We start from the raw sequence: 27871 nt of genomic DNA on the forward strand, positions 1-27871 counted from the left end.
TAGTATCTTGTACTTGTAGTAAACTGCAGGTTCTAAGCATGTTTACTTTTCATCCAGTCATCTCTTCCAAAGAAATTTCATCAATTATGATGAAAGTGAGAAAGTGAAAGAGAGTAACAAGAGAGTGAAAAGAGGTTCTTAGAGTAGCATGCCTATGGCTGGGCCACAGAGAAAAGAAATGACAAGGTTCAGATGAGAATCTTCACTTTTCTTACATTCTTTTTTTTTCTATATATGTGGTGCTGAGGAATCAAACCCAGGGCTTCATGTATACGAGGCAAGCACTCTACCACTAGGCCACATTCCCAGCAAGAATCTTGACTTTTGCTAATTTTAGATAATTCTTGTTGATCATCTTTTCCCTTAACTTTGTTTTTTCTTTCTTGTTTATTGTCGAAGTGAAGTACAGAGAGGTTACAGTTTCATATATAAGGCAAGTACATTTCCTATCCAACTTGTTCCCCTTAATTTTTAATTTCTTCTTTAAATTTCTGCTTTTCTCAACTTTTCCCCTCTCCAGTGGGAAATGTTCTGGCATTTTGAATATCCATAAAACGAAATGACATTTTAGGTGTGAGGACACAAATATAACTTTTAGAAGATACTTAGGCACTTGGTCTAACCACACATACTTACTCCCGAAAGTTACCTTGAAGTATTAAAGCTGTTGTTTTCTTTGAGAAATTTAAAGATTTCTTCCATTGTCTCTGGCTTTCTTGATTTTTGTCGATAAGTATTCTTTGAATAGTCAGTAGGTCTTTCTTTCAGTTACTACTGGCAATATCATTGTGTTTGAAAGAAAAGTGCTACAGAATGGTCATCATTCTCCCATCCTGGTTGTGGTGCTTGAGTTCCAAGGTTTAAAATATACCTTTTCAAATGTAATCTGGTTTTGTGACTGTTTGGGGTAGAAGTGTTGAGACAGCTTTTATCTGTGGCCTTCCATCTTGCTATCATTTATCCTGTGTTCAAGAACTACAAAAGGATTTCAATGTGAGGCCCAAGAATACAATTACAGGGGTAAATCTCCTTGAATCACATGAATTTAAAACACAACATAATTTTTATTTTATTATCTGTCACTTAGGGTTACTTTTTCATGCCACTTCATGACTGAATTGAACTTTGGCTCTTTTATTGCAAAAGTAAATGCTGATGATAAGCTGAAAGCAGCCCATGTAAGTAATAGTATGCTTATTTATTTAGTAATTACTTTATGAGCTCATCATCAGGAGTCATTTACAATTAACACACTCACATACACAGAGTAACTCTATCTCATGGGAACTGAACTTCTGTTATTTGGATTAGAGATTAATGTGCCTGACCCTTTTTCTTTTTCTGTTTATTCAGTAACAAACAAAATAAGATCCTGTTTTGGACATTCAAGGAAAAAGAATTCTGCTAAAATGTTTTCAAAGTCTCTGGAAGCTTTTACTTAACCTGTGTCCTTTCTTCTCTGTTAAACAGCACTTTCATCTTTAAATTGCATGAAAGGAAAGAAAAATATTTAAGAGGGCTAATGCAGGGATTTGGGCTCTTTTCCTGATTTGAAACTATACATTGTAGAATCAGGTGTGGGAGTCAATATTGTGTTCATATTGAGGTCATGGATTTCTTTATCAGAAACCACTGAGGGTTATGTTTTGATAAAACAGTCCACACTTATTGACTGAGGAGATTGTGATACAATACTCACATTTCTTGACCTCTCCTAGTCTCTCCTCACCTCTGGTTCCTGTTTGTAATAGGTGATTAGTAATAGTCTTCACATTGAGAAACTGGGGTGATAACCAGTCTGCCATAGTAGTGTATACATGTTATATCTCTTAATTATATGTGTCTCTATCCCTTTATGATCAGTGAAAGGGATTCCCGTGTTTAGCTGGGATTTAGCTGCCTTATGGGAAGTTGCCAAGAATCCTTATTGGAGAAGTAGGTTGTTAATGGATTTGGAGATCATTTAGTAAACACTTTGACCCAACCCAAACCTCCTTTATAGAAACACATACATCTGCACTCCTAAACTTGTGCATTGAAAGTACAACTATGATAAAGGCACAAAAATACTTTAAAAAATGAAGGCATATATACCTAAACTTATACTTGGATACATGAACCATGACTTGTACTCTCAAAACTCTTGTCTCATTCTTGGCCACTTTGGAAGTGGTCAGGGCAGTATGGATTTGCAAATTCGGTCTTCAAAAAAAATTCACGCTTAGATTTAGTCCACCGATTCCTGTGGCATTGTATGTAATTGCTTTTGACAATTTCTCCAGCCTGCTTTTTCTTCATTTATGAAGGGAGGTGGGAAAGTGTTGACTATAAATGCTTGTTTTCCTGTCATTTCAAAATAATCAGTAAAGATTGATTTTAGTCACAAAAGTAATTCCTTGAACATGTACTTCTTTGTATACTGTTGATTTAAATCAGTGCTTCCTCAAATTCATTTCTAATGTCTTCTATTTGTTGTGGACTGTAAGATTGAAATATTTTCTTTTGCTTATATATTTCACTGTTTCTGAAAACGTGATGAATTCTTGAGGTTAGAGGTTAAAAATCCTTTTGTGGCATCGTCAGCCTTAGCACCCTGCTAGGTTGATTATCTAGTAGTAGTATAACGTTCAATCAACATTTATTGATGGACTAAAAGCTTCTTATCCAAAAACAGAAGAGATGTAACACTCCTAGAATTGTTTGTGGTAGTGTTTCAAGTATACAAATGTTTGTCCAAGTCACATAGAGTAAGTTTCATATTTCCAGGGAATATCATTGCTTTAATCCACTAGGATTGCTGGAAATACATAATTTAGATAGTTGGACCATTTATTTAGGTTAATTGCAAATTACAGGTAGACATGCACATTAATTTCTGTAAAATACACATGCCACCAATTTAAAACAGATAGTATTAAATCTCTTGGAAACTCAAACCTTAATAGGATTTGTTATTTTCTCCTAATTATGGTGTTACATAGTTATTTTCTTCCACTAACATTATGGTTCACTATAATTTAGGAAGACAAAAACCAGATTAAAACTATAAATGACTCCTCCCTTTGTAGATCCCCCCTCCCACCCCAGGCAGGAGATATTTTATAGTAACAGAACTCTTAATAGCAAGACTCTTAAGAGCTATACTCCATATTTCACACTTATAATCCTATTTACACTGGAGGCTGAGATCTGGAGGATCTTGGCTTAAGGCAAGACTGTGCAGAAAGTATGATCTCCTTCTCAATAGCTGGGTGCTGTTGTGATCTCCTGTCCTATAAGCAAGGATGGGACCCGAGATTGGGAAAATTGTTGTTCCAGGATAGCTCGTGCAGCCAAGTTCCTGAGATTTGAATTCATCCGAAAGAAACTGCATGAATTGGTATGCATTGGTCATCTCACCCATTTTGGGAAGTGCAAATAAGATGGTCTCAGTACATGTCAGGTCCAGGCAAAAAAGTGAGATTCTATTTAAACATAACTAGTAATACTACTACTACCAATAATAATGATAATAACAATGTGCTAGAGGATTGGCTGAGTAGTGTAGCAACTGCCTAGCAAACATGAGGCCCTGATTTCAAACCCCAGTACAGCCAAAGTGCAAAGAAAACTGAAATCAAGGTTATTTTTAATTGTGAATCATGTAAGAAAAGCTTTTCAAAAAGCTTTTGTTTTCTATTTTTATTCTTTCTGAAAATGTAAAAATGTTTAATTTTTAAGATAGCTTATATCCACTTTAGAAAGCATATATGATACAGGCAACATGAAAGAGGAAATAAATTCAGATTCATTCACATTTTCATCTAAAGGAGAAACAAAGAACTTAGGCAACATGCTTGAGTAACTTTTATACATTTGGGGGGACAAGAATTCAGCCCGTTCAGATGAAGTTTTATGTAATAACATCCTTTCTTCTTAGCTTCATATAAACTGTTTTCCAGTGCCATTGAGTATTATTTCTAAAGATTGTATGATTATTGGAACCACAAATAAAGGCCTTTGGAACTGTACTAATGGTAGCTTCTTCGCCTTGCCTACTGTTGTTGTTGCCTGTTTGGATTGTTCTTTTCTTTTTTCTTTTTGAAATGCTTCACAAAGGCCTGGTATTGAGGCTCATATCATTTGGGAGGCTGAGACATGAGGATGTTGAGTTAGAGGCTAGCCCAGACTACATAATAAGACCTTGCCTCAAAAGAAATTTTTTCCATAGGCTGATCTAGTTTGTAGCAATGGTAAAAACTATTGTATTAATACTTGTTTCTTATTTTTATGGCTACCTTATTACTGATTTTTACTGTGACAAATAAGGCAAATAAAGCTGATTATCTTAGCACATACGTCTTTGTTAAAAATCTCAAATTTCCATATGTCTAAACAGAAGTCCCTGCATTCTATTACCCCCACTTTTCTCAATAAAATTTAATAACCCACTTGAGTTTGTAAATTCATTGATAATTTTACATTAGCAGTTATGACTGCTGAGTACTAGTGGCTTACACCTGTAATCCTAGTTACTATTTAGCTACTCAGGTGACTGAGAGCTGTGGTTTATGGTTTAAAGCCAGCCCAGGCAGAAAAGTCTTTGAGACCCTTTTATCCAATTAATGTCCAAAAAGGAGAGGGGAAGCAGTGGCTTCAATGATAGAGTGCCAATTTTGAGAGAAAAAGTTAAAGGTCAGTACTCAGTTCCTGAGTTCAAGTCTATCCTGGCATTTTAATGTATTAAGTTAGTTACAAAACAAATTCACCACTCACATTTTATATATTTCATTCAAAATATATAAAATATCTGTGCCCTGCCTGAAGCAGTTGTAGGCCAAGATGGAAGGCTGAGTGCTGAGATCTGAGGATTGCAGTATGGAGTGAACCTAGACTGGAGAATTCTATGAGACGCGTCTTTCCCATTAGCCACCAGTAAACACAGGAAGTGGAGCTGTGATTCAAGTGAAGGAGCACTAAGCAAAAAAAAAAAAAAAAAAAAAGCTCTGAGAGCATGCCTAGGCCCTGAATTCAAAGCCAGGAACCCCCCACTCCCCCACGAATGATTAAATAGGAGGGTTAAAATATTACTGGGAGAACACCTGCCTGTATTTCCAGGGAAAGGTGAGAGATGGAATTCTGTCAACTCTGTTTTGGTTTTTGCCAGTCCTGGGGCTTGAACTCAGGGCCTGAGCACTGTTCCTGGCTTCTTTTTGCTCAAGGCTAGCACTCAACCACTTGAGCCACCGCATCACTTACAGCTTTTTTCTATATATGTGGTGGAATCGAACCCAGGGCTTCATATATACAAGGCAAGCACTTAACCACTAGCCATATTCCCAGCACTTCTGTCAACTTTATACCATTAGTCTTGCCTGCTAGTTGTTGTCTCTTAAAACTGTGTCCTACGAGAAGACAAGCATACACAAACTTTTCTGCATTGCTTCCTTGCTTGGATTACCCCAATAGTCCAACCCTCCTTTATTCATAGACTGTTCTTTAAGAAAAAGGTGATAGTTTTGCTTTGTATTATAATTACCAAATGCAGGTTGGACAACCCTTACCATTTTGAGGTCAAGTGTTCCTTTCTCTGAAATTTTTGATATATTTTGCCTCTGTGAGATACTGTTATAAAAACACCTCTTTATGGTGATCCTTTTGTAAAATCCAAAGCAAGGACCATCTGGTAGCAAAGATTAATCTGTTTGAGGAAGGGAAACATTATTGCATATTTAAAAATATGTAACTAGCACAGAACATTTGCCTCGGGCACCAGAATGAGATTATGGTTTAGGAAAAATATTTAAATGAACCTTTATCCCTTAAAATGCTGTAAAACATGTTTTCTTCTCTTGTATAGTAAAACATAAATATTTTAAGTTGTCTGCTAAAAAATAATGCTAATTTACAGCTAAAAACCAAAGAAACTCTACTAATGAGGTAGAAAAATCTGTAGCTATTACCTGTTTTTAATTTATAAATGTTATGATTATACTTCTGTATTATTAATTTTACAAGTGACAAATTAGGATCTTGTCAACAATAGTAGACTATTTTTATTGTTTTTACATTGATTGGTTTATGTCTTTTTTAGTATGTTTTATTATCTATAAGTAGTTGTACAATGGAGTTGCCATTCAACCAAGCAGTTTATGAATATAATACTTTTTGTTCATTGAAACTACATTTTTCGAACAAACTTAGATTTACAGAGCAATTTGGCAAAGGACATGATGTCTGTACCCACCACTTCTACATAATGACTCCTTTAAATGCTTACCCTAGTATGAGGTATTTTTTTAAACTAAATGACTTCATGAATTTATGTTGACACATTATTAAGTACAGTCCATAATTCACACTAAAGTTCTATATTGAACAGTTCTATAGGGTGAGCGATGCATTAGTGATGTATACCTGCTATAATTTTATAGAGTAGTTGTACTGATTCAGGTTTCCAGTGATCCCTAGCCCTTTGCTCCTAAACGGATATAGGAATCAATATCTAAGTAGATAATTAAGAGAAAACAAATTTATAGTGGAAATAACCTTTATTTCCATGCAGGCACAATGCAGCCCCTTATTTAGTTGCTTTTCAGATAGGATCTAGTAATTTTGTTGTGGTCAGCCTCAGATGGAGACTTTTTCTGTTCCACCTCCACCAGTAGCTATAATTACAGGTATATGCCACCATACCTGGTCTTTAGGTATAAGTAGCTTGGTTTATAGTGTTTGATATCTTCTTTTGTTTCTTTATATATAATTGTTTCTCAATTTCAGGCACAAGGCAGTCTTATTTAGTATTTTATGGGAATATTTTAGATGGCTCAGTTTTAATTTTTCTACTTCATATGTTCACACATAATTACATTGGCTAAGAATAAATCATGAAAATATCAACCTGTTTCCTTGTTTATTGGATCTGGTACAGTTGTTGACTTAGTGTCTTTCTTTTCCCATTGTGGTTGAATAAACACTCTTGTGCTGTTGCCTGTTGTGTGTTTTGAGTGGAAGTATAATTTATTTTGATAATTTGTCATTTCCATAAAGAAAGTCTTAAACATCTTTTGATTTTTAAATGTATGCTGACGTGTTGGGGTAGAAGCACCAAAATCTTGGATGAGATAACCAATTTAACATAATTTTGTATATCCTTTTTCTGATACCATCATATAGCTTATTTTGAAATAAAGACATTAGTTTTTGTGTAATAAATAGAACCCTGGCTAAATCAGAAGTAATCAAAATAATCTGTGATAGTCTACTTATCTCTGAAAAAGCTAAACTGGAAGGTGTCAATAGTACTCTTTAAACTTCAGAAGTAAACATTCCATAAGTGCTTTGTTGAGTTTATGGATGTATAAGTTGTGTGTGCATGCGTGCATACATGTGTGTGTCTGTGTGTGTATGTGTATGTGTGCCCATTGGTCATAGGCTAAGAATCAGAATCAAATCCTAGAGTATTGTTGAGAGTTTGTTCACTATCTTTGTAAGTAAACTTAAACAAAATGGTCATAACTTTGAATTGAGCAAAATGTCATAGACCAATTAGGAAAATGGCAGGATTGATTGGGGTTGGGAAAGATGGAGGTGAACCATGAAAGAGGTAACATTAGCCAAGATGCATTGTACTCATGAACTCATATATTGAATTGAAACCCCTGTGTGCAACAACCTAAACATAATAAAACTATAAAAAAAACATAGTGTAAAATACTTCTAAAACAAGGTCAGTGTGGTAATTGTGTGTTTTATTTTCAGAAAAGATAATTATATCCTGTACTACAAGTTACATTCTAATCAACTGTTACAAATGATTCAAACATTTATTAGTGTGGTAACCAGGTTTGAGAGTTGGAAAATTCTTGGGTTTGTTATTGTTTTGTTTTTTTAATTATTCAAACCATTTCATACTCGTTCTTTCACCAAACATGATAGTAGAAATACTAAAGTGAGTTTTCCCAATATTTTTGCTGATTATGATTTCTCTCCAGAGTATACTAGGGCTTTGGGTTTTTTGTTGTTTTGTTTTTTGGGATAGTTCTAAGGAAGGATAGGTAGAATGACTCAGTTGTAGAGGTTGGGGCTCAGTTTACCTAGTGCAGACATGCATTGATTCATAACAGGACACTGACCCAGTGATGAAACAGGCCAATGAAGCAGATGTTTTCACATAATAAAATATTTTTATGTATTTCTAAATAGGTAATATTTGTATTGTGAACTTGTTTTTTTTTTCAGGTTGATTTGATGTAAATTTACTGTTCATTTTGAGATTCCTATGGCCTCTTCTCTCTTTTGTAAAGCCCAAGTTTTTGTCAACCTCAAACAATTATGTCTGTTTCTTTCCATAGGATTGGACTCACTTTACACCGTTTTATACTTTTGTTCCTTTAGTGTTAGTCACCGCGACTGTTATAGAATAATTCTTAAGATATTTGAGGAAAGCACTCATGTCCCAGAGGAACAAAAGGAAGCAAAAATTAATAGGCTCACGAGTCATAAATCAGGCATCTCTTGCGATGTATGCTTCCCGAAGGTAAATTTGTGTTCCATTTTTCTCCCCACAGTCTCCAAACGTTCACAGCTACCCCGATATGGAAGCCGTTCCCCTGTTACTAAATAACGTGAAAGGGGAGCCCCCGGAGGACGCGTTACCTGTAGATCACTTCCAAACACAAACTGAGCCAGTGGACTTGTCCATAAACAAAGCCAGGACGTCCCCTACTGCCGTTTCATCCTCCCCCGTCTCCATGACAGCGTCTGCCTCTTCACCGTCGTCTACTTCAACCTCTTCATCCTCTTCTAGCCGTCCAGCCTCATCCCCAACTGTTATAACATCAGTATCTTCAGCATCATCTTCATCCACAGTATTAACTCCAGGACCCCTTGTTGCCTCTGCCTCTGGTGTGGGAGGCCAGCAGTTTTTGCACATTATCCATCCTGTACCGCCTTCAAGTCCCATGAATTTACAGTCTAACAAACTGAGTCATGTTCACCGCATCCCCGTGGTGGTACAGTCGGTGCCTGTTGTCTATACAGCTGTACGGTCACCTGGAAACGTGAACAACACTATTGTTGTGCCGCTTTTGGAGGATGGGAGAAGCCATGGCAAAGGTAAGACATACAAATCCTTGATTTATTGTGGCACTGGAGATAACTATTCACTTTGTCATTCATTGGAACATAAATTATAGGCATACATTACACTTAAATAAGCTCTGTGCAAAACTGCAAGACCGAATGATGACTTGCCGAGTACAGTTCAGTGGGAATGCTATTTCATTCATATATATATATATATATATGAATATATGTATATATATGTATTTTTTTGTAATGGGTGTGTGTGATGGGGTACTGGGTCCTAAACTCAGGGCCGAGGCACTACTGTCCCTGAGGATTTTTTGCTCAAGGCTACCACTCTACCACTTGAACTGAGGTTCTGTTTCCAGCCTTTTGACGATTATTTGGAGGTAAGAGTCTCACATCCTTTCTTGCCTAGGCTGGCTTTGAACACTGGTCCTCAGATCTCAGCCTCCTGGGTACCTCGGGTTACAGGTGCGAAACACTGGTGCCCCATTATTTATGTATATATAAAAATGTATTTAATCTCTTTTTATTTTGCAATCCGTTTAGTGTCATAATGGCAGATACTAAATTTTTAAAAGGATGCTTACTTTTAAATGCTCAAATGGGGTGGGCAGTCATGGTTAGTGGAATTGTGTATGAAGTAACACTTCATAGGGTTTGATGATTGTGAAGTTTTATAAGGAAATGAAGATTTTTTTCTTTTTCTTTTATTTTCTTACTAGAAGTTATTCAGATAGGAAAAATATAAAATTCTATGAATTGTAGTGCTTGGAATCTGACCATTCAAATTTAGGAGTCTTGGACACTGATGGCTCATGATACCCAGGAGGCTGAATTCTAAGGATTATGGTTCAAAGCCAGCCGTGGGCAGACAAATCTAAGAGACTCTATTCTATAATTAACCAACAGAAGGCCAGACTAGACATGACCTGGGGCACAGAGAAGCTAAGCAAGAACTCAGGCCTTGAGTTTTGTGACACAAATGCCAGAAAAATAATAAGAATTCTAAAGTTAAGTACTAGGCTTAAAGAACCATGTAGCTTCCGTTTTTGTCATCTGTGTTAAATTCTTAACTGTAAATATCAAGGTGATATTACATTAAATGCAATGCTAATAGTCTCTTCTGGGGTTTAGAAAGTTAGTAGATAATTGTCACAGGATTATAGAAATAACTAGTTCAGTAAGTTTGATAGTTTTGCAGGCATCATGATGTTCTTTTTAATTCCTAAATCCTTGTGTTTTTTATTTTTTCCTACTTCTTATTAAAAGGAATGTCGGTTTCTTCCCTATGTACCTAATATGTACCTAACTCCTCTAATGACTGATTCTCCTTCCCGTTTAAATATGAGTAGCTTGAGTACCTGGCAACTTGTCTTGAGCTAACTGGTGATACTAGGTGTGACTTCATGTTTCTTTGCATTTTCCATTGCTCTTAGTTTATTACTGAAGCCCATATTTAAAATAGAATTGATGGACACTTAAATTGCCATCTTAAAAAATGCTATTAAACATAATGTTCTTGATTCTTGTATAAGGTAGGATTCAGTATAGGGAGATATTTGATAGAAAATATTACAAACCTGTACTGCAGAACTGTGCATTTACCATTGGCAAGTTATTTGAATCGACATTGAGTTTCTTCATAACAATGCAATATTTTGTTCCTTGTATAAATCAAATTTTAATGTCAGGATTCTAGAATTTCAGTTTGAAAATGTGAGATGTAGGCATTCACTCCTAACTGACCACCTCTGCTTTTTGTGTATTATGGACAAGGAAGTGGTTCCAATAATGTGTGGTGAAAAAGACAGAAGAAAAGAAGGGACAACAGAGTCTCTTTATAGGTTTTACTCAAACTAAACCTTCTCCGGTACTATTAATAGTTCCAATCTAAACGAGTAGCCCATAATGAAATCAAGATTTATTATACTTACAACCTGACTTATTAAATGGCATCCCTTGTGTATGACTACTTAAACACAATAAAAAATAGAACCTAAAGAAATGAACAACTCTATTTGAATAATAATACAACAAAGCCACATGAGGTATACGTCTTTCTTCACAGTGGTGGGATATGTTTTTTATAATCAGGAATAAACAAGGAGTGAAATATGTAACTAGTATATTGCATTATTTTATGTGCTTATTTAGATGCAATAAATCTGATATTTGTAAGAAAAATAGAATTTCATTATGTAGTTGGTTAACGATTATTTTAATGTTTGTTACCAAAAGGTAAAAAACAAAAATCTTACCCAACAATGAAAGAAGAGAGATATCATTATCATTTTAATGGGAGAGGTAATTTTTATTCAGTAACTGTAAAATATATACAGTATAAAGCAAGAAGCATAATTATGGAAGAACTTAAAGGCTTATGCTATAATCTGTTCTCTATATGATTATATTTCTTAGTATCATAATATATTTTACTTGGTAATGTTTTCATATCACAAATAAAGTTTAATTATAAACCCACTAGATTGTGCTGTAGTCATCAGGGACATGAGACTTGAAATGAGGCTGGGGATATGGCCTAGTGGCAAGAGTGCTTGCCTCTTATACATGAAGCCCTGGGTTCAATTCCCTAGCACCACATATACAGAAAATGGCCAGAAGTGGCGCTGTGGCTCAAGTGGCAGAGTGCTAGCCTTGAGTAAAAAGAAGCCAGGGACAGTGCTCAGGCCCTGAGTCCAAGGCCCAGAACTGGCCAAAAAAAAAAAAAAAAAAAAAAAGAGAGAGAGAGAGACTTGAAATGAAACATTGATGAATTAAGATCTTGTTCTCTCACTACAGCTGTGGATATGGGCAAGTTATTTCATTTCCTTAATCCTTATATTCATCAGTATGATGAACATAAGAAAGAAATGATACTGATATATCCTAATGTTACTGAGAAGGTTAAGAACATAAATGAAAATACCAGGCACTGATCAAACATAAAGTAAGTTTCTACTTACTTTCATTATAATTTTTCCTTCCCCCAAAATACAAGAATAAAAACAGGAAAATGTAAGGGAAAAAACATGTTGAACTTAAAAACATAAAATAACCCCAAGAAGTTGGTATAGAAATGGAGGTATGGCTCAAGTGCTGGGGCACCAGCCTTTGCCTGAAAGCGTCATACTCTTGCATCCAAGTTCCAGTCCTGAGTGGTGGGGAAAGTTGTTAGGACAACACATTATAAGGGACTAGAGATTAGTAGGAAAAACGGTCTAGAATCATCCCAGTTTTTTCTATTTTTATGACTTTATATTAAGTTTTTATAATGACCATATTCTACAAATATTGCTGTGCCATTTTATAAGTTTCTTTTATTATTTTACTGATGAATTAGATGATAGTAAAAGTGTCTAGGGGAGGAAGCTTGCCTACCTCTACAGAATAAGGAAAGCAAAGGGCATTTCATTAATTCCTTGGGTATTTATTTGCCCATGTGCAGTTAGGCATTCAGCCAGCAATGAAATGGCTGAGTGATAAAGGGACCCCCTATTTCCCTTCCCACACGAGACATATATTTGGAATAGATGAGCAAAAGAGAATGCCATGGGAGACTTGGATTTTCACAATGCTATTAAAAAAAACAGATAAAAATATAACTCATGTGAATTAGGTGATTATGCTGGCTAATTACTTTTCATTTGGTCTCTGATAGAACACTAGATGACCCTATAGGACACTTGACACAAGGGAAGGTGAAAGTATACATCCACGTCTAAGCTGATGCATCCCAAGGATGTCTCCTTAGTTCATTCATGTGTTTATTTACCCTGTATCCCTATCAGACATCATTGACTCTAAACATAGTGTTGAACAAACCAGATGCTGTTTCTGTCTTACAGTATTTAAAGTCTAGTGAGCATCAAACAAATAAATAAAAGAGGTGAATAACTTAATCATGGATAGAGTTGAATTAAAACATGGATCAGCTACTATTTTTCCCAATAGAGAAGTATAGTTATAATCAATAATAGATAAAGTTTTGTCTAACAAGAATATTTTCACCTAGGATGTATTATTTAGAAAGAAACGTGTTCACTATGATTCTCTTTTACAGGAGGGTATAGTGAGGGTTTGCCAAAATGGTGGACAAAACTCCCACAAAAGATGTTAAACAACTAACAATAGAAAATGTTTTCTGATGATAGTAAATCCTAGGCCCATCTAAGAAGATGATTAATATTGGCCTAAAGGAAAGGAAAGTTCTTAGCTCACTCAGATAATCTTAATGAGGCCTTAAGCTTAATAGTAGAGATAAAGAAAGATAGCACAATGTTCTCTGAAGTGGAATAAATAAACATTATTTAGAATGGATCTGTGAGAGGGAGAATGTGAAAGAAGGTCTCCTGAGGAGACATTTTTCCACTTGATATAAAAAGGACAAGTATTTAGCCCCCAAAGTGATCTTGAGAAGGGCAGAGCCGCCTATGTGGGAGATTGTATTACCACAGCCGTGGAGACCCGATAGCAATCAACAAGATCCTCAAGGGAATATCTGCCCCAAACCTCACTATCTAGGCAGCCAGTATTTATCAGATAGTGTGCTGGGAAGAAATGGTAAAGGATTGAAAAGTAAAGGAAGGCCTTTCTGAGACAAATAGCTATGGTAAATACATACATTCCAGAATTCAGATTCGAAGGCTGAGACTGAAGTGATTACGAACAGCAAGGCGGCCTGTGGTGGGTGACTTGGGAGGATAAGCATGGGAAATGGTAAAGATGAGGGCTGGGGATGGCCGGGCCAGAGCTACACCAGGTGAGTCTCAAAGACCAAGGTTGAAGTTCCCATCTAAATATAGTCAGGGGGCTGGGAATATGACTTAGTGGTAGAGTGCTTGCCTAGCATGCATTAAGCTCTGGGTTCTATTCCTCAGCACCACATAAACAGAAAAAGCCAAAAGTGGCTCTGTGGCTCAAGTGGTAAAGTGATAGCCTAGAGCAAGAAAAGCTCAGGGACAGTGTTCAAGCCCTGAGTCTAAGCCCCAGGACTGGTTAAAAAAAACCACAAAAGAAAACATAAATATAATCAGAAGCCACCAGAACTGCAGTTTGGACAAGAATGTGACTATGTCGGTTTTGCCTTTTGTAAGAATGATGGAGCCACTGCATTCGCTACAGAATACAAAGCAGAAGTGGAAATAGGAAGGCTCAGATTAGTGAAGTATAGGAGGGGAATAGGCTATGGGAAAAGAAGCAGAAAAAGAGAGATAACTTCTAGTATATTGGCTGAACTATGGAGGAAACAGTGGTATTCTTTATTGAGATAGGAAGAGTGAGGTTAAAAAGGAAGTCCATTCTGGATATGTAATACTCAGCATGCCTGATAAACCTTTGAGTAGAAAGTTTGAGATGAATGTTGGACAAGTGAGCCTGGGACTCAGAGGAAGGAAATAGCTAGATTGGCCAATTAAACTTGAAATCCATTAAGGTAGATGAAGTATTTCATGCTATGGACTGCCACGGATCATCTTAGATGAGAATCAGAACAGAGAAGAGAAGGCATAAGGAAATTCAACATATAGGGTAGGGATCAACCCCAGATCAAAGAAAGTCAGTGAAGTCCAAGAAGGTCAATGAAATCATGTGATACATGAGGAACAGGCCTGTAGACTGCTCTTAGCCAACCCCTCCGCCTGTACCAATAATTCTGTGTGGCCCACAAACGAGAATATACATATCCTAGTGATCATTGGCAGACACACAAAGTTCTCCAACCCCAGAAATTAGAAAGAGAAGAGGGATCTCGTCATGGATCCCGTCTTCAATGGGAGGAAGTAGACAAATGTATAAATGTCAGTAAAAAATAGAAGTTGTCAGTTGTTACCAGATGCCACTGAGAGGCTGAATAAAGTGTGGACTGAGGGTTGTGGATTAGGATCAGAGAAATGGTGAACAGCAGGCCAGTAGAGTAACAGGAAGAAGCCTAGAGAAGAAGAAAGGGAGACTCAATTTAGACAGCTCTTGGGACTAGTTTTATTGTGAAGACTTAGTGATAAAAGACATACAGTAATTTCTGCTCTACACCAAGGAGCTTTAATGGTGGGAGACAGCACAGGGTATTTGTGTGCTGTCAAGAATAATATAGTAGAGACTTGAAAGTAGATAATTATGGATAATTCTATAGGGAGAAGAACTATAAAAGCAAAGCCCTTTATTGTGTGTTATTGCTTAGATTATACTGTGAGGTAAACCTGCATCATTCAGTAATTAATTTGAATTCTGAAGTCAATTTATTATATTGACAGGATTGTTGTGGAAAGATACATGATGAAAAGTGAAAGAAAATGGCAAAGGTAGAAGAGAATGGTCTAGAATGGACAGGGAAAAGCATCAAAATAAAAGTAAAACTTGGGTTCCCCATCACCAACACAAAATAATGATATGGAATCAAGAAGGAAAAGGGAAAGTTAAGTAAGATTGGGATTCTACTGATGATTTTGAAAACTCTACGAAAACTAATGTAAAAAAAATCAAATGTTTTCATTCTTTATCTAATGGAATGCACAAATTAATGAAAATGAAAATCTAAACCAAAAACAATTTGTAGTCATTTTTAAAGGCATAATTTACATTTTAATATTAATTGGTATTCCATTTTAGGAATTCGAGATAATTAAAGGTCAATACAATACTGGTTTCAGAAAGTCCAATTAAAGAGCTAAAAAATGTGGAATCTTCTTTCTATCTCATCTATACCTAAGTTTGTCCTTTCTTCATTTAGGCAGAGGAACAGGGCACTGGAACTGTTAGAACCTACACAAATCCATGTACAGCTGGTTGGATCCAACTCTTGCCACATTATCTAATCCAACCACTTTCCCTTCTTTATTAGCTTATACTGATAGTCTTCTCTCTCTCTCTCTTTCTCTTTCTCCTTCTCTCTCTCTTTCCTTCTCTCTATCCCCCCCCTTTTCCTACCTTATTATCATAACTCCCCAAAGAGGTACTTGATCACTCATGCAACTCAGGTAAAATGAATTAGCCAGAAGGAAATATCTTGCCTCCAATTCCTATGCAGCCATATTTCTTTCATGCAGATGCAAGACTCAGCTACGAAACTTAAGCAAAATGTATGCATGGCATTAAAACCTTTTTGGAATAGTGTGATATTTGGAAAATATGATTATATTATTCCTATTTAAGAACCACTGTGTGATTAGATCCTTGAAGTAAAATACTTTTTCCTAAAACATCTGAGGAGAGCAACTGGGTTCTATTGTTAATAAATCAACCTAGTTTGGGTGTGGAATTTCTTTAATCACTTCTCTCAAAGAGTGTTGCTTTCTTATTATATCTGGATGTAGACACACAGTGAACCACCTTCCAAAAATATACCTTATTTTCATAACTCTTCATTCAAAGGGATGTGGCATGGGCAGATTTGAAACACTCACACCCCGTTTTCTTCCTCCAGGCTGTTGCTTTTCTCAGCAGCCTACAGGAAGATGCCACAGTGTATTTTTAGTCTCATGCCATTTCTGTTTGTGAAAGGAGAGATGGTCATTGCACTGATGGCGGTGGAGCTCATTGGACCTTTGATGATGCCTAACTGGGCATCGGGTTCACCTGCAGTTAGACCCTGTGCCCTTCCTCATTTCAGATCTCATCACGTCATCATCCTCTGGTCAGCTTTCCGACTTGATATGAAGGTCTTGCTTCAGGCCCTGGTTCTTGGCCTAGACACACTTCTTCTGTCTACCTTACACATGCCTGTCCTCTTTTAGTTCACCATTGGGTGGAATCCTGGTGTCATCTGTCCATATGACCAGAATAGTTCGGGCAGCTGACCTATGCATCTGTGTGCAGTTGTCTTGGCTTGTGAGTGACTGAACTACTTCTTTCTTTGGTAACTTTCTTCTTTTTACTTACTCTTATATGTACTAATACTAGGTACAAACTATTACTTTAATTATTTATTATGTAGGACCAAAAGCCTCCAGGTCATCCTGACCTTTAATTCATTTTTAATGAATTCTGACCTCTGACCCTTAATTCATGTTTAACACTGCTGCTTATCAGCAAATGGGACTGCAATATTGCTGTGTTTGGCTTTATTAATCTTAAATAGGGAGCTTGATAAAACTAGAGTGCTTCACTATTATCTCTATAAAATGAAGTTTTGATAGATAGTGGGAGAAAGGCAGGCAGCTTGTAAACAATTGCATTTTAAGTGTAGATACATTGGTGGGTTATTATGGTCATTGGTGGGTTGTTGTGGCTTAGTTTAACCTGATTCTCAACATGGAATAGAAACTTTTTTTGTGTGTTTCTCTCCCCTTCCCCCTTTCTGGGCATGCATTTAAGGCTGAATAGATTTTACCCCAAATTGGCTTTGCTGGGCTTTTGTTTATCTGAAGTATCAATAATTTGTGGATTCCACAGCTTTGTCTGGCATAGACTTCCATTAGCCCTGAGATTCCATGGTAATAACTGGCTTGGTGAGGAGACAGAAGCAATCTGTATTAATCTAAGAGAATTCATATAAAACAGAAACTCATGGGAGAGTTCTACACAGAAATGCAAAGAAGTGAGTTTGTCTGGCTCCTTCATGTTGCTCAGTTAAATAGCAAATAAAAACAAAAAGAAAAGAGCACAGAGAGGAAAGTGTGGGTAGCTGCAGTGATCCACTTAAAAAAAATAGACATTAAGAAAATATTGGTGGAAAAAATCCATTTATCAGGTAAAGTAGCTAAAGCTAGAGGTTGACAGACTACACTTTGTGATCATTTTGTTATAAAGTGATATTAAAGAGCTACTGACTAAAATAGACATACATACTATTTTCATTTGGTAGGACAAGTTTCTCCTGTAATAAAAAAGACCTAATTTATGTCTTAAATAGATTTCTGCATACATGTTACATTTAACTAAGAGAATTTTAATGTAGTGTGTATAACCATTTTTCACCATGAATGAAAATTTTTCTCCGACATTTGGTATTTTGATATACTGGATTTTGATTTATAGTATCTTTTAACTTTTAAGAGCTTTATTTTGAGTAAATAGATTTTTTTTCTTTCACTTTTGTTGAATCTAATACTTTTAACATCATGTAGTTTAGATACTGCTATTAAACACCAAGGGAGTTCTAGTTTTACATATCATGCTGAAATTATTGAAATTATCTTATGCCATTGGATATTTGTTCTCATTGCAAGAAATATAGGCACATGGACACACAATTAGCTAGCAAATAAAGACTTTCCCCACAACTTATACAGTCTATTGGTAAGAAAAAAGAATGGAAAATCCATGAGGCAAACTTGATTTTCAAATACTGTCAACAGTATTTTAAATTGGCTTTTTAATAATTTACAGCTCTGTGGCTATGATTCTTGTTTCTTAGGTTTAGTTTCCAAAGTTTGTGCCTATTTCCTTAGCTCTTTCAATCTTTTCCATCATTAAAGGAAAATTGATTAATGGGTATTTTGCTTTGTATTATGTAAAACAAAATTAATTGATATTGGTCTGTCTACTAAATGAAAGAACAGCTACCAGCATATAGAGTAACAATTACATACTTGGGTCTTTCTCCAGCCACTACTGTATTGGGTGAAATGCTACTTTGATCACTAAGCAGTTTTGTTTTTCTTAATCAGATGGCTCTACCATCTTTTTCACCCCTAATGATTTATTCAAAAAATGTTCTGTGAACCACTTATATGGCCAGGAATATCCCATTTACTCAGCAGTGGAAGTTTTATTTAACAAGCAGCATATCTTCTTAAAAGCTCACTCTAGTTTTACTGTACAGTGAAAAAGCATTATGTACACTGTGGGTCCTTTCTTGTTGGTGAATCTTGAGAACAATTAGTAGTTCACAACGCATAATTGTAAAGAAGTCAAATAGAGTAGATTAGAGTTATTTAAACCCACTTGAGAAAGTATTATTTCATGAAACCTGTGATTAACACATTTGTGTTTACATACATGTAGGTGTGTGTGTGTGTGTGTGTGTGTGTGTGTGTGTGTGTGTGTGTGTGTGTGTATTCTGTCAGGCTGAAAAGTGTAGGTCTTCCTAAAGGTCAAAGTATAGGTACTTTCTGTTCAGAACGTTTGGAAGAGAATTCACCAGAGCTGTCTCACCTTGAATGCTACTCCTCGTTTTCTCTCCCCAAGATCTCCTACTCTTAAGGGGCCCACCTTTTTTCTCTGACCTCTCACCCCACCTTTCCTTTTCCGTTTCCTATCTTTTGTAATCTTTATCTCCCTCCATACTTCACTGTTCTACCCTTTTCTGAATCTTGATTCTTCTTTCTCTTGCATATATTACAGAATCACCTATCTGAGAAGTCATATTAAAACCGATTTTGAAAATGACAGCTTTTTTACTGCCACCTTGTGGCAGAGTTTTCGAAAGTGAATGAAAAAAGGAACTCAAGAACCTAGTTATTATTATTTTTTAATAGGATTGTTCCAGAATTTCTCCAGGTAGTTTAAGACAGGATGGAATACAGTGGAAAACCCCATTTCAGAAAAAACTCAAACCATAATTAGAAATTTAATTAACCTACTCTGTTTTTAGAGTTCTACTATATGAAATAACTTTTAAAAGTCTATAATTTTATCTAGAAAGAAATAGTATAATTTCTGTCTGCTATTTCCACTTCCTATTCTGTACTTTTCAGTCTTGGGTCTGTTTAACAAAAATGTTAAATGGTCTTTCTGTCTATCTGTGTGCGGTATTTAAAAAAAATTAGTACCATTTTTTTAAATGGTTATTTGTGTATACCAACTTGTGTGTGATTAGCAGATTTATTGAGCCTCATACAGTTGAACCAGACAACAAGGAATTCAGTGTTCTGCACTGTCATAGAAAAGAAATAGAAATTAAAAAGGATAGAATGTTAAAAATAGCTAACTAAATAAAAGAGCTTCATAAATCTGGGGAACTTGGGAGTTAGTCTTGTTTAATTTGTCAGAGTACCTGCTTTCTCAATAACAAGGAGCTTAGGGGTTTGGTAGAAATGACAGAGTTAAAAACATCATCCTATGGTGTAGGGGAGCTCTCTTTCCTGAGGATAGAAAGACTTTAGCAGGGCCTCCTGAAGTGAGGATGAGCTGCTTTGTTTATAAGATCTCTATTTATTTATGTAATTTTGGTTTTGTTTGTGTGTGTGCCCATCCTGGGGCTTAAACTCAGGGCCAGGACATTATCCCTGAGCTTTTCTGCTTAAGGCTAGCACTCAGCTCTTTGATGGTTAATTAGAGGTGAGAGTTTGATGGACTTTCCCAGCCCCAATTAGCTTCACACTATGATCCTCAGATCTCAGCCTCCTGAGTAGTGAGGATTATAGATGAGAGCCATTGGCACCTGGCTATAGTATGTGTTTTGATGTTATAAATGCTTATTGCTGTGATGAAAATATTTGGAATGCTCCCAAAATTCTTTACTAAAATTTAAGTCTCATGAAAGTAACCTTCTGAGTCTTGTTCATCCTATTTTGTTGACATTTGTATGGAATTAGTAAATTCCTAATAAATATTCATTAAAAGAAAAGATAGATGAACATGAGTGAATAATTATAGGCTGTAGAGGTACAGTATTTTATAGAAGGTACTTAGGGATGTTGTGGCCAGATACCCTTGTATTACAGACTAGAAAGTGCCACCATGTAAAACTCAGTAAAATTCCTGTGTCCTTGTACCCCAGTGTGGGTAGGTGCCATGGCTTTTCATGATGATGTTCTACCAGTTTTTACAGAGAAAGTGTTTCTGGCAAAAACAGACAAACAAAAAACCCTGGTTTAATGCTGCTTTTTCCAAACAGGTACATACCAAATTGCAAGACACATGCACGTGCTCGCGCATGCGCGTGTGTGTGTGCGCGCACACACACACACACATACACACACACACACCTCCACTCCTCACCTTCCTTTCTATCCTGTGTCTGGCACACAGTAAACACTCAGGTGTTTTCAGAAGGAAATAATACCATCCCACAAACTGGTATTCTTGGCTATATATTATTTCTGCTCTTTCCCAAGTACTTAATATTAGAGAATAATGTTTGATGGCACACTTATAAATGTTTGATATGACTTAAGTTTTAATAGCTTTTGGAGCTGAATCCCTGCAAGTGAGAAACATTCATATGGCTTCCAACAGTATTTTTTTCCAGTTTGTTAGGTGTGTGTGTGTGTACATGCACACACGCATACATGGGTATCGGAGCTTGAATGTAGGACCTGGTGCTCTTGCTTGTTAGCTTTTCCACACAAGGCTGGTGCTCTACCACTTAAACCACACATCTGCTTCCAACTTTTGATGATTAATTATAGATAAATATCTCTTGGATTTGTCTTCCCTGGGCTACCTTAGAGCCTTGATCTTCAGATCTCAGCCTCCTGAGTTAAGATTACAAGCATCAGTCACCCAGTGCCCAGATCCAAGCAGTTGTAATGGAGAGAGATGATGCTATATGAAAATTATTGTCACTTCTTAATTCTTCTACTCCCTGGTTAAATAATTTACCTGTGAACACAGGGCAAATAATGGTCTTGATTAGACTCAGGCAATTAATCAAGTCAGCTAGGTTTCTCATGTAGCAATAATGCCATTTTTGTTTCCCAGCCGGGGGGAGACAAGTTATCTGTGTCAGCATTGTCCTACTATAAAGTCGGGAAACTGTGGAGTATGGATAATCCCACCATAAATTGTAATAAAAATTACCATGCCACACTCTATATTCTGTCCATTAAGTTCATAGACACTGTCTCTTTGTACATAAAGTTTTATGAAATAAATCGACCAGTTCTTCTGTCTGTTTCAGATAGCAAGCTGTTTTGATTTAAGCACTGATAACGGTTTTTGGTGTTTGTGGTATATGTTAGAAACATAAATTTCACTTAACAAACCTTAAATAAAACAAAAATGCTACTTTTACTCTCACCATGCAGGTCAATATATCTATGAGAGAAACAATGCTGGTTTTACTGTGGCAGTTCCATTTGTTGTTCCCATAAAGCGAAGATGTGGTCCCAGTCTGAATAGTGTATTAAGTAAACCCAAGCACAAATCTCAAATAGTGCAGGGAGAATTGCTTCTAATCCTTCCTGTGTTTAGAAGGAATTGTCAGTTTCTTGATTGTATTTTTGTTTCTCCTATGGTAAATTCAAGGGCTTCCCTCACCATCTCTGGTGTGACCCTTTCAATCAATTCTTCCTTTGTAACCATGACTCTGTGTGCACACATGCGCACACCACACCAATATTGGGGCTTCAGTTTGGAGGCTATGCACTGTCCTTTAACTTTCCCTCTCAGTACTGGCATTCTACCACTCAAGCCATAGTTTTACTTCCAGTTTTTTGGAGGGTAATTGGAGAGAAGAGTTTCAACATTCTTTTTCTGCCTTGGCTGGCTTCAGACCACAATCCTTAGATCTCAGCCTCCTGACAGGTTATCAGGCATGCGACAACAGCACTTGGCTGACACAGGGACTCTTCAAATGTAGGAAAGTTTCTAGAGAACAGCTCATAAATCCTCAAGAAATACAAACTAAATCATGGAGGAAGTCAGTTGCTCTAATGAAGGTCGATTAGGTGGCACTAGAGGTGAAAGTTAAGAGGACTTAGATTCTTAATACTTAAGGTGGGAATATGCTAGATCAAGAAGAGACTCAATATTAAGGGCCCAAAATGGACACTGCACAAAGAATGTAGGAAAATAATGTTTTTTTGAAATGTCTAGGGTGTTATATTCTCACATATACATAGTTCATGTGATATAAAAACAGGTCTTAAATGTGGGGTATGCACTATATATTACCTATAGGAAAGGACCCGAGCTCCAGCCACTTCCCAAAGCTGTTAGCTCTTAGTTTAGATCTATTTCTTGCCTTCTTTCTGAACATGATTTTCTGACTGTGTATAGATAGAAACATAGCAAAGAAAAAAAAGAATATTTCTGTCTTTATTATTTATAACTCAAGTACTCTAAAATATTTTTAAGTAGAATTTTATGAATTCCTAACAGCCTTGATGATTTGGTAGCAGTTAGCATTCTGTAGTTTTCCTTACCAAAAGAAAATATTATCAAACCAAGTGCTGGTGGCTCATACCTGTAATCCTAGCTACTCAGGAAGCTGAGATCTGAGGATCATGGTTTGAAGCCAATCTAAGCAGAGAAGTCTGTGAGACTCTTATCTCCACTAAAATACCAAGATAGCCAAAAGTAGAGCTGTGGCTCAAGTGGTACAGCTCTGTTAGCCAAAGAAACTCAAGAGCAGAGCCCAGGTCCTGAGTTCAAGCTCCAGAACTGGCACAAAAATACACACACACACACACACACACACACACACACACACACACACACACAGATTTTTGTATGATCAATTTATAGGTACTAAGTAGCTAGATTCTCACATGTCATACCTCTACCCAGATTAAGCAAATTCCCTTTATCTATAGGGATACTGAGGGCCAAAAGTGTCAAAATTTTAAACTAAGATGTTCAAATTATTGAAGTGAAGACTTGAAAAATCACAGCAAGGTTTTTCAGCCAGGAAGCAAGTCGGCTTACATGGTTCTTAAGTCCTTAGAGATAAATACTTTATTACAACATCATAATTGCTTTTAAAGTAATGGCCATTAGTAATGAAAGAAAGGTTAAGTTATTGTCAGTCTAGTTGAAGAAGGCCACAAAGTGTGCAATAAATCTTAGGAAGATATTTATTTAAATCACCGAAATAATAACTAACCTTTATTGAATGTGTGTTCTTTTGTGCTTTACATATGTTATCTTTAAGCCCTACAATTACCAATATTTAGACATTATTGCCTATCTTGTATAGATAAGAAAACTGAGATTCCAATAGCCTACTCTACTCCTTAAAGGCATAGCACTTTGAACTAAATCACGTTATTAAAATAATATTTCAAAGCCATTTTCCATACTCAGACTTGACACTTTATGCCATATGTTAATTATATGGAGATTTTTTTCAGTATTAAATACCCCAACTTCATATTTCTCCAAATAAGGGTTACATTAAACTAAGTAGAAAACTATTTCAAAATCATTTGTGTCAAGATATAAAGCTAATAATCTAGGAAATGTGTGTATGTAAATCTAATGTCAGTTGTGTGTAAATTCAGGGGAATTGCATGAAGGAATTCCATGTAGTTAAATACTGACATGAGATTGTGCTGTTTTATGTTTCTATTTCTCTACCATCTTGCTGCATGAGAAACAAGAGCCTGCAGCTGTAGGTTAACATTTTGAGGTGTAGGGAAATTTTGTCAAAGTGTGGTTCACTGAGCTTCAGAGATCAACATCTGTGTCATTTTTAGACATTTCTGGCCTCTGCCTGGAGCTCTTGTGAGCAAAAAATTATTAAGAAATTTTAAAAGATGCATGTAACACAGACAGGCCTCTTCTGAACTGCATCTCTCTAATAGTGGTTATTTTCCACAACACACACACACACACACACACACACACAAATAGAGAGAGTAAAAATCACACAATAAAGACATAGCTAACAATAAAGACATAGCGAACATTTATTATTACTGTTATATTTGTTTTTCTAAGATTAATGAGTTCAATAAAGTCCTGAGCCCTAGCCAATAGCTAATAATCATTAGAACATTACAGTTTGAGAATTCTCCTGGCTTATAAAGTGTAGATGTTCGGAGAAGCTTTCTTCAAAAATGGAAAGCAAATTCCAAATGCAATATTTTTGATTATGGAGACTAGCTTCATTGAAAGAGCTGGCATTTTCTAGTTGTTGTTGTTAATTTCACTATCTTCTGTAGTTTTGTTTTTGTAGTTTTTTTACATTAGTTAAGTCAAACAAAGACTCAGCTACTTTACATGATGTCCAAGATAGATTACTATCATGATATGACCTGGTATATTCTGTATTCCCAAAGTCATGATTTTAGTGAAACAAGCCATTTATCATCTAACAAGTGGGTGGTAGCTTGCATTGCACTATTTAATAGCATTATTGTGCCCATTGGTATAACCTGCAGTAATCAAGGTAGTATAACCTCCAATTATATGTTTTATTATCTCATTATCTACCTTGCAGCTACTACAACTAGTAAGAGATCTCTTTTTCGCCTTCTTGGCCATTTGTGATCATTTCTAATGTTAATCACATAATATGCTCTTTATAATTAAAAGTAACCCCTTTTTGGTGAAAACTTAAACTGTTTTACCTTTGTCATTTTGTATGATCTCATGTAAATGGAAGCATACTTTTTCCATTCATAAACCTAAATAAGCCTGTGAATGATTATTAACCATTTTTCAGTGGTGTGCTCTGAAGTGATAACATTGAGAATGCAGTCATCCTAAACAATGAAAAGTATATGCTAGACACAGACTCTGTTCCTCACGTCTATTTACTTATTCCATATCTATTCCAGAAAATATATAAGAAATATGAACCCAATTAGTACTGTTGTATCAGCAACTCACCTGTCTATTAATGAATAAATTACTTATTAATAAATAAGACTGTTCAACCACTCAGTTGGTTTACACATTTGTAAGGCTCATAATGTATTGCCCATCTCAAAGTGGAGCATGCTAGGATTTGTTTAAAGCAGAACATTCTACTATAGCTTCCTTAGGTTCATAAGTATAGATCTAAATGTATATATGCACAAAGAGACATATTTGTGTGAAAATGGTGTTCATATAAACATGCTGCCAGTTTTTAGAAACTATTGTACTTGTTCTTTGTCTTGTGCAGTACTGGGATTAGAACTCATGACATCACACTTGCCTAGGCGGCACTCTTCCATTTGAGCCATGCCCCAAGTAGAGAAACTGTTGTACTTGGAAAGAAATGAGTTCACTTAGTATTATAAACTTTTTATTCCTTACATTGTACACTTACGTGAGAAAAAAGATCTTCCTGTATGTTATTTAAACAACTGATTTATTTTCTTAGTTGCTTTCTGCTTTATCAAATCTGAATAAAATCTGAACTACAGAAGTCAAAAAAATGAGAATTTTTTTTTCATGTTTTGATGATAATGTTGTCTTGAATGTGGGAGGAATTGAAAACTGCATCCTGTTCTTTTTCTTTTTATTTCCTGATTTCTTTTTATTTTATTTTATTGTCAAATTGCTGTACAGTGAGGTTATAGTTTCATACATTAAGCCTTGGGTACATTTGTTGTACTGTTTGTTACCTCCTCCCTCATTCACCCCTTCCCCCTTTTCCTCTCCCCCCATGAGTTGTTCAGTTGGTTTACACCAAATGGTTTTGCAAGTATTGCTTTTGGAGTCGTTTGTCTTTTAATTCTTTGCCTCTCAATTTTGATACTCCCTTTCACTTCCCTACTTCTAATACCAGTATGTACAGTATCCAGTGTATTCAGATGAGATACAGTGATAGCGTGAGTACAACTACAGGAAGGGATACAAGAGGATCATCAACAAAAGAAGCTATGGTTTCACATGGTGTGTTTAAACTAATTACAACAGTGATATAAAACTCATTTTTATAACATGGAGTTCATTTCACTTAGCATCATCTTATGCATTCATAAGGGCATAGCTATTAGGCTCTTGTGATCCTCTGCTGTGACTAGCCTAAACCTGTGCTAATTATTCCCTATGAGGGAAACCATAGAGTCCATGTTTCTTTGGATCTGGCTCACTTCACTTACTATAATTTTTTCCAAGTCCTTCCATTTCCTTATGAATGGGGCAATGTCATTCTTTCTGATAGAGGCATAAAATTCCATTGTGTATATGTACCACATTTTCCTGATCCATTCGTCTGCTGAGGGGCATCTGGGTTGGTTCCATATTTTAGCTATGACAAATTGTGCTGTGATGAGCATTGTTGTGCTGTTGGCTTTAGTGTATTCTTGTTTGTGGTCTTTTGGGTAGATGCCCCAAAGTGGGGCTGCTGGGTCATAGGGGAGCTCTATGTTTAGCCTTCTGAGGAATCTCCATACTGCTTTCCAGGGCCGAACCATTTTACATTCCCACCAACAATGAAGTAGGGTTCTCTTTTGGCCACATCCCCTCCAACAGTTGTTATTGTTAGTTTTCTTGATATAGGACATTCTTACTGGGGTGAGATGGAATCTCAATGTTGATTTGAATTGCATTTCTTTTATGGCCAGTGATGTAGAGCACTTCTTCATGTGTCTCTTGGCCATTCTCCTTTCCTCATCAGAGATGTCTCTTTTTAAGTCTTCAGCCCACTTGTTGAGGGGGCTGTTGGTTCTTTGCGGTTTTGTTTTGGAGGAATTTAATTTTTTTTGGTTCTGCATATATTTTAGATATGAGGCCTATGTCCATTGTATGGCCGGTAAAGATCTTCTCCCAATCTGTGGGCTTTCTGTTTATCTTGCGAGCTATGTCTTTTGCCCTACAGAAGCTCAGCAGTTTGATGCAGTCCCATTTGTCCAACCTTTCTTTGATTTGTAGCATTTCTGGGCCTTCCACAAGCCAATAGATGGAAGCAAATAATTAAAATCAAATCAGAATTAAATGACTGAAAGTAAAAAAAAAACAAAAACCATCAAAAGAATCAACAAAACAAAGATTTGGTTCTTTGAAAAAATTAACAAGATAGACAAACCCCTAGCAAACCTGACCAAAAAATGAAGGCAGCACACCCAAATAAACAAGATCAGAGATGAAACAGGTAACATCACCACAGAAACAACCAAAATTGAGAACACAATAAGGGACTACTTTGCAAACCTTTATGCCAACAAATTCGAGAACTTTGAAGAAATGGATGGTTTCCTAGCAAAAATTGATATCCCCAAACTCAACCATGAAGATTTAAACCTTATAAACAGACCCATTTCCA

The 27871-nt window shown here is 36.2% G+C and overlaps 1 protein-coding gene across 1 annotated transcript in view; it reads left to right on the top strand.

Moving 5' to 3' along the window:
* Positions 1-27871, top strand: part of Klf12 (Kruppel like factor 12) — a 214169-nt gene that overhangs the window by 75847 nt on the left and 110451 nt on the right. Inside the window, exon 3 of the mRNA XM_048341248.1 lies at positions 8550-9096. Coding sequence (XP_048197205.1) covers positions 8550-9096 — 547 coding nt within the window. The remainder of the gene's footprint in view (positions 1-8549; positions 9097-27871) is intronic.

Source organism: Perognathus longimembris, chromosome 3, assembly GCF_023159225.1.
Source record: "Perognathus longimembris pacificus isolate PPM17 chromosome 3, ASM2315922v1, whole genome shotgun sequence".
Lineage (NCBI taxonomy): Eukaryota > Metazoa > Chordata > Mammalia > Rodentia > Heteromyidae > Perognathus > Perognathus longimembris.